Source organism: Azolla caroliniana, unplaced genomic scaffold (genome assembly GCF_043228905.1).
Source record: "Azolla caroliniana isolate FFs.n. ecotype wild unplaced genomic scaffold, voAzoCaro1.0.p SCAF_3, whole genome shotgun sequence".
Taxonomy (NCBI): Eukaryota; Viridiplantae; Streptophyta; class Polypodiopsida; order Salviniales; family Salviniaceae; genus Azolla; species Azolla caroliniana.
The window spans coordinates 5,843,648-5,851,783 of record NW_028230438.1 but is presented as its reverse complement, the minus strand read 5'-3'; the positions used below and the strand labels follow the sequence as shown (position 1 = coordinate 5,851,783).

The 8,136-nt window shown below is 37.7% G+C and overlaps 1 protein-coding gene across 2 annotated transcripts; it reads right to left on the bottom strand.

The window, feature by feature from the left end:
* Nucleotides 1-5,401, bottom strand: LOC147866016 (hydroxyproline O-galactosyltransferase GALT6-like). 2 transcript variants are annotated; one of them, XM_087316375.1, is made up of 7 exons: nucleotides 3,454-5,401; nucleotides 3,054-3,277; nucleotides 1,460-1,750; nucleotides 1,031-1,162; nucleotides 764-937; nucleotides 536-643; nucleotides 1-443 (listed from the first exon to the last, which is right to left on the bottom strand). In XM_087316375.1, the coding sequence occupies exons 1-7, from the start codon at nucleotides 5,054-5,056 to the stop codon at nucleotides 234-236; spliced, it is 2,742 nt and encodes a 913-aa protein (XP_087172501.1). In that variant the 5' UTR covers nucleotides 5,057-5,401; the 3' UTR covers nucleotides 1-233. The 2 variants fall into 2 exon arrangements, with proteins under 2 accessions (XP_087172501.1, XP_087172502.1); XM_087316376.1 differs by having other exon boundaries at nucleotides 1,031-1,159; nucleotides 3,454-5,400.
* Nucleotides 5,402-8,136: the final 2,735 nt, after the last annotated feature.

Genomic DNA, 8,136 nt, shown 5'->3' with positions numbered 1-8,136 from the left:
AGTTGAAACAGGAGAAATGAATTAAAGAATGTGGTATCTTTACATGAGTTGTCACTTTAAGGCTGCCGTTTCTCAACAGTAATTACACCAGTGGATGTCCCCACAGGAAATCTTCCAATACATAATACATAGCATTTCCCCAAGACATCCATGATTAGTTAAAATGGATTCCATATATGAGGATTATATGAAGTATTATCACTCAAATAGACACGTCCTTTGGAATGCTTTCTTTACATATAATTACAACATTGGATGTCCCCTCGAGATAACTTTTGATGTAAACATACCATTTGCTGAGGGGATTGATAATGAGCTGATATGTACCCATTCCCACATCCAGCTTGATAGAACTTCCAATTGTTAGCATAGTTGACTTGTCCACCACCTAGCCGAAATTGATGAACCCATAGTCCCATGCTAACATCCTCCATTTTGAATAGCTAGTACAAAATGCATGAACAATAAGGTCATGACAACAATTCATGAGGCCCTGGTGAAAAGACTCAGAGACAACACCTTTTAAGCTAAATACCTCGAGTGTCCTTTGTCTCCTTTCAGACACAACAAATCTTGAAATGTTTGTTGAAATTATATATCCAGCACCATTAGCATATGTCGGGTATGCCTCATCAGGCCATTCCTGTATCATATTGTGTCTCAGTAAAAAATATCTATTTTCATTTCAATGCAAATTAGATGACTAGATATAAAAGAGAAGCCTCATTGTGAACACACTTGCATATATATCAACTATTTGTACCTCAAAAGTAACTGCCCATTTCCCTGTTCGCAAGGGCCTATGATGCATGTTCAAGTTTCCCATGTACAAATCCTTATCTCTGGGGACCATTTTCAGCTCCTTCAGAACTGCGTCTACCCGAACAAATGTATCGTCGTCACATTTCATTATATAATTGGTTGACACATTGTTGACCTATGTCAAACAATTATAACCATATTTACTCAAAAAAACTATTTACAGCAGCTTATGCAAACCTCATGATATAAGAATATTAAGAATACATACACCATATTCACATATTGCCAAGGTCTTGAGCACCACAAGATTATACTCATCCATAAAAGGCAATATCACCATATCACCATAATGCTCGGCTTCTTTTTTCATTTGGAGATTAACATCCTTGTCCTGATGCTGCTAAAAGGAGATAAAAAATGGGCACACATTAGCATAAGGGAAAAACTTTGAACTACCTGTGTTTTTCTTTATTTCCCCACGTGCCCACAGTCAATCCCCAAAAGAGAGAAAAAGGGGGATGAATTGAACACATTTAAATTGTTCAAATATCACATAACTGCTCGAGAGGGGGTTGACCGAGGGAATTGGCCAAGGGCACATTGGGAAATAAAGAAAAATCTGTAGGTGTTCCTAAGTTCTTTTTATCTCTTTGGCATACAATGCAAAGATTAGAATTTTTATTGAGTTCATACGCACCATGGCAACAAAAAATCGAGCGACTACATCCGATGACATAATTGATTTTGTTTGAAACCAAGCAGATCGAATAGCCAACCTTTGAGTAAAGTGGTCAGGGGCAGAGAGCACACCAATAAAGAGATCAATGGGACCCTTTGGTAGCTTCGGTGCTTTCCATAGTTGCCACTTCTCAAAGATTTTCTCGTAAAGACTTTTGGGAGGGAGAGATGGCAAAGCTGTCGCAATCATAGCTCGGATGTCTATATTGCCTCCGACATATAAACCTGACGTAACTTCCTCAAGGAGGCCCTGAAATACATCTATCAATTGCATCAGGTTTAAACATATCCCCTAGTTTTTGTTTATTTCACATATAAACAAGATGTAACCTCTTCAAGGAGACCCTGAAATACATCACTTGATCGTATCAGAATAAGGTGAAAGCTCTGAAATATCCCTGAGCTTTCATTTATTCCTCCAAAAGCCTTTTAGTCAGCTCCCCCCCCCCCCCCCCCCTCTCTTAATCTTACCTTTCTTTCTCTCTGTACCTTTTTCTCTATCTCTCTGTGCCTTTTTTCTCCTTTTCAGCGTGCCCATTATCTCTTTTTGTCTTTTTCAAAACTCTCTCTGTATTTATTCTTTCCAATCAATTTTAGAGAGAGAGTGTAAGTGGATACACTACCACACTGAGAAACCAAGAGAAGAGGAGGGGGAGGGAAAAGAAAAAGGGAGAAAGATAGATGGGTAGATAGACTTTGTTATCATCTCAAAAAGTCAATAAAAGAGAGTGGAGTTTGCCAACGATGTTTCAAGAAACAAAGAAACTCACAGGCATTTCAGCTTTTCTCGTACGAAATCAGTCAATCAATTAATCATCATGATTCCCTATGACTCAAATCATCGTAGTCCTTGCTTAATGGACATTGTCTTCAATGTAGTCCCTCCAAAATAAAGCTTATCATTTTGGTAGATATCTATTTGAAAAGCTTTAGATCCCATGTGTCTAAACAAAATATTATTAATAAAGTCTTGTAAAGCTAAATTGTTATAAATCTAAGAACATATATGCCTATCAGTTTGTCAAAACACCATTAATGAGGCATTCACCCTAAGTTGTAGATCCTGAAGTTCATCAAGTTTTTATTCACAATAGACACACACAAACGAGTCATTCATATCTCCTGCTTATAACAGTTAGAAAAATCCCTCATTATTAATCATTCCTCAACATAATAGAGACCACTTTGATGGACATCACTTCAGTATTACTATTAAAAGCCCATTGTCTTCAATTTTGATGTACCTTACCAAATTATGAGGAGCATGACATGCATATGAACTAGAAAAAAAAACTCAAATATATTTTAACAATGCTTGATTACAATAAGTCATTATTGTCATCAAGTATTAGGGAAAAGTTTCTTTATTAACCTGCCATCGTTTTCTTTTTCCACAAATGAAATAATATGGAAGTATAAGAAATGCCCACAAGAATATACAATCAGATCTATTCCCTTTATTTATAAATAATTTCAGCCATCAGGATCACACATGTAAACCGATAGCAATGTAAATACAATTTTTTTAAAATAAGCCATTGAAACAAACTTACTGTGGTATAGGGAAATGACGCAACATGCTTTCCATCTACACTCATGTGGTAACCTTCTAATCCTGCCCTTATTGTCATAATGAAGGAATTATTCTCAGAGAATGGGAATTTCGAGCTTGATTCAGGCTTCTCAATTTTTTCAATGAATTTCGCCAGCCACCAAGATGACTCTTTTCCATCATCGTCCTTCTGAAGCCATTTCTCACACTTTGGCAATCTCTCCACTTGCATAAACAAATTGACAACCACAATGTCATGTTATGAAGAAAATAAGTGAAAATAATCATTGATTGGTGATATGGAGTTATTTGATCTATGAAACGAGGTTTCTATTCTCTACCATATAATAATGCATTCCTCCAAACAATTTTATTTATACAAGAGAGACAGAGAGTCAGACCTGTTTCATGATATAAGGATGCTGTGCCATCGCATCGTTGGCTCCTACCCCAGCGTCCCTTTAAGAATGTATTTAGTTCAATTACTGGTTTACCACTCCAATCACCTTTCAACCTTGGATTTATATGCAAAATCCTTGGTGGCTCCTTATGCTCATAATCATTGGGAGCTGGAGCATGAAGCTCAAAAACGAATTGAGACACCTGTGTTGACACTGGAGAACCCTCAGAAATGTGTCCAATTCGTGGCTTCTCTTCATAATGTGGTGACCAAGGCACACCAATCATCGATATGGATGAGCCAAGGGTCAATCCACATGGAAGCTTCATGAAGTTATGTGATTCTTTTATCTCCTTCTCTCCCATGAAAGTTGATCTCGGACATGGTATCTCACCTTTGTCATGAAAAGATGGTATGAAAGTGGGTTCTTTTGAGAGGGATTCAATATCTTTCCATGCTTTTTCACCTCTCATCCATGCCAAAGCTATTGTCTCTCGTAGAGATAAAACATCTTGGTCACGAGGCAAAATCATCACTTGTTGCATAGGATTTCCATGGGCATGGCTAGTTTTTGAGTGAATGTATGGTCTATCTTCATCCGAACTAATACTTCTTGTTGAGTGCAAATGGCTAGATTCTTCAATAACAGTTCTCTCATTAGGATGAGAGAAGGAAGAAGAAGTTAGCTTCATCGAGCCTTGATCATGAGGAAAAATCCTCTCTTGTTTCACGGGTTTTCCATGGCCATGGCTACCTTTTGTGTGGATGTATGGTCTATTTTCATTGGAACTAAAACTTCTCGTAGCATGTGAATGGATCGATTCTTCAACAACAATTCCCTCATTAGGATGAGAAAAAGAGGAAGAAGTTATCTTCTTTGACCCTTGGACATGAGGAAAAATCTTGTGTAGTTTTATAGGATTTCCAGGGCCATGGTTACTTTTTGTGTGAATGTATGGTCTATCTTCATCAGAACTAATACTTCTTGCAATATGTGAATGGCTAGATTCTTCAACAGAGATTCTCTCATTAGGATGAGAAAAAGAAGAAGTTATCTTCTTTGACCTCTCTTTTGTGCCAATCTCTATTTCATTATTGTGCTCACTAATACTTCTTGCATTCTGAAAATAACTAGTTTCTTCAACAATTCTCTCGTTACTTCTATCTTCATCTTCACTACTTCTCCAGCTATTGCTATTGCTACTGATACTGCTACCGCTACCACTAACACTAACATGACTTACTGCATTATGAAAATGAGCTAAATCTTCAACATTTCTCTTATTACTAGGAAGAAGGACACTCACTTTTTCAAATGCTTTCTGCCTTCGGTGGACGATTTCACCTTGTTTGGCCATAATTTCTCTACTCCCATACCATCTTTTAGGATCAATGGATGGCCTCAATTTACTCTCATATAGCTCTTTTTCTTCTAAAGAAACAGAATCAAACCTCGGATCAGAACAAAAAAGCTGCATCGACCCAAGTAAAACACAACTTAGGGTTAGCAATGCTACTAACACTAGCGGATTTTTCCTACTAAAATTAGTGCAATTTCTATGGAATCTGCACAACCCGCTACTGTATTTGGTTGGTTGAAACATATTGTTGGTATTCCAATTTTGCCTCAGTTTTCTGAAATGGGGCTATCCTTGATACCCTAAAAGAAGAGGAAGAAGAAGAACATGATGATGATGATGATGATGATGATGATGATGAAAAGAAGTACTCTCAAACCAATAGTACAGTAAAAGGGGAATGTTTTGCTCCATCCACAAGGAGAAGAAAAAGAAGAGCAGCAAATAGATTATGATGATGATGATGATGATGATGCTGATGAAGAAGACATGGTGTCCAAGGATCAAGCATCCCTGTATTTGTTTCCTCTGTTTGTTGGGGTTTATATATGTATATATACAGAGAGAATGAGAGAGATATGGAATGAGTGAGAGGTTTCTATCCCAGAATATGAAGATGTCTTTCTATGGATCCTTTTTCATATTGAGGCCTCATGGCATGGCATGGTGATGGTGACATGCTAGCACCAAGAAACAGGGGAGGAGAGAGAGAGAGAGAGAGAGAGAGAGAGAGAGAGAGAGACAAGTCAGACAGCTTGGTGATTTATGATGGGGACATACATGCCTTCCACACCATGAGATCTAGAGAGCAAGAGTCCAAAGACAAAAGCTTCTTCCAACTCTTCACATGGCTTCGGATCGATTGGCTCGTACCCACTTCATGTCCTGCCCGAAAAGCCTCGCACCGTATTGGTCTCCATCACCTAAACATGCCTTACATCTCATAAAAGGTGTCGACGCCAGCTCCATGTTCATTGATTTCGATGTACATCATCATGTCACCTGATGGATCTCATCAATGTCGCCAATTATTGAAAGGAAGGCGAGGGAAGAGGAGCGATTGGACCATTCCCCCACTAATTGACCTCATCGGTGTTGAGCCACAACATTCGTTGTTTGCCTACCATCTCACGTGTAACATTGCTTGCCTCGTCGCCATTGAGCGCTAAGGAGAGGTATATACCAATAATCTATATCAAGTAAATACAACTTGATGATTCGATCATGTGCATGCATCGATGGCACACCATATACTCGATGCAAACACTTCTTCTTCTTTTGTATAGGACATTGGCTATTAGCATACAACATCACATATGGAATGGCTTGCCTCACCACCATTGAACGTTAAGGAAATGTATACACCAATTGTTGTCAAGTAAATACCACTTGATGCTTCATTCATCAGACTGCATCGATGGGATATTGTAAAGGACATTCGTTATTTTCCCACAACGTCACATGTGGAATGGCTTTCCTCATCGTTGTTGCGCGTTAAGGAAATATATACACCAATCAATGTCAAGTAAATACAACTTGATGCTTCAATCATGTGCCGACATCAATGGTACACTATATACTCAATGCAAATGTTTCTTCTTCTTCTTTAAAGGACATTCACTATTTGACTACCATGCCACATGTGGAATGGCTTGCCTCATCGCCATTGCAAGTTAAGGATGCGTATATAGCAATTGATGTCAAGTAAATACAATTTGATGCTTCGATCGTGTGCCTACATCAATGGGACGCCATATACTCAATGCAAACGCTTCTTCTTCATCATCTGCTTCTTCTTTAGAGGACATTCGTTATTTGCCTACCACCTCGCATGTGGAATGGCTTGCATCGTGGACATTGACCATTAAGCACATGTATAATAATTGATGTCAAGTAAATACAATGTGATTGTTTCACAATTCACAAGAGGGTGGATTGTTTCATGGTTGTTCTTTGTGAGTAAGCATGGACCCTGTAGCAAGGATCAAAGCGCCAATGCAATACCTCGACTTTGATGATGTCTAAGCATCACTTACTTGATCTTATTCCCCATGCAAGTCATGATTATGATATTGATTGTCAAGATAGACTACTTTTCTTAACCAACTTGATCTCACCAACATGATTATTTTTATTTTCCATAAATTATATCCTCCATTGGTATTAAAATAGTCCATTAGTACAATGAATACTGCCCGTGAATGTGGTTGCATAAGGTTTTAGATCTGATTTCAGCCTACATTTCAGACATTTCATCTTGGTATACTTTCTTCACTCCCCTTCACCAACATGATTATTTGATGTGGGCTACTCTTTTATACCAACTTGATCTTATTATTTATGACACGGTACATTGATGATGGATAGGTGAGTCCATGCATATCAATCTACATGCAAACCTAAGGTGTTAGACAAGTCTTTTAAGAGCCTGATGCCATTTTAGAATTCAAACCATGTACCACTAGTTCACTGAAATTGCTTCTTCTATATGCCCTAGTCTTGACATTTGGTGAAATTAGCACATTATGAGCACTTAAAGAATGCTACTTTGATCATTTGTTTATCAAATCTTAAAATTTTGACCCCCTAACGTGCTAGATCACAAGGCCAACCAATGACCACAATGGTGGCTATTTTCTATTCAAATCTCAATCAACATTCAAAGGCTTCTTTGTGGGGGAAAGGTTCTTGCCAAATCATTCAACGTAAAAAATAAGTTGGTGTAACTTGTTTGAATCCAATTATCTAGGTCCAAGCTTGTTTTGATGGGCTTGCCCAACCCCTAAAGGTTATAGAATAGGGACATGCCACATTTTGGGTTAAAGTAATGAAAGTAATGGCAAATCTACCAAAATTCTATTTCACTGAGATATCTTATTGGATGATTTTATTGAGAATTCAAGTTGTGTACTTTTTTGCCATGTGCCATCAACTTGTCACAATTTAGGTTAGTGGATGATTTGATGTGTGCCCAATCACTAAATGATACGACGAAAAACGTAGTGGTCCTCGAACAATAGTCAAAGTAATGATTTTAGGTATAAAGCATTTCTTTTACACCATAAATTATGAAAAAGTCTTCCTTCCAAAATGTTACCCATGGTTAAGGATCCACAAAATGATATATTGCTAGCTATAAACTCATGAATGTATTCGAATATTTACATCTTAATGCAATATTAGAATAGAATGCCTTCACATTTGATTCAAGATCTAAAAGACCAATTCTCTTCACAAATCACTTATAAGCAAGATAATGGAGTGCATAGCAACCCAAGAAGAAGCATGGAAGTCACATAGAATTGAGTTAAGAACATGGCAAGTTA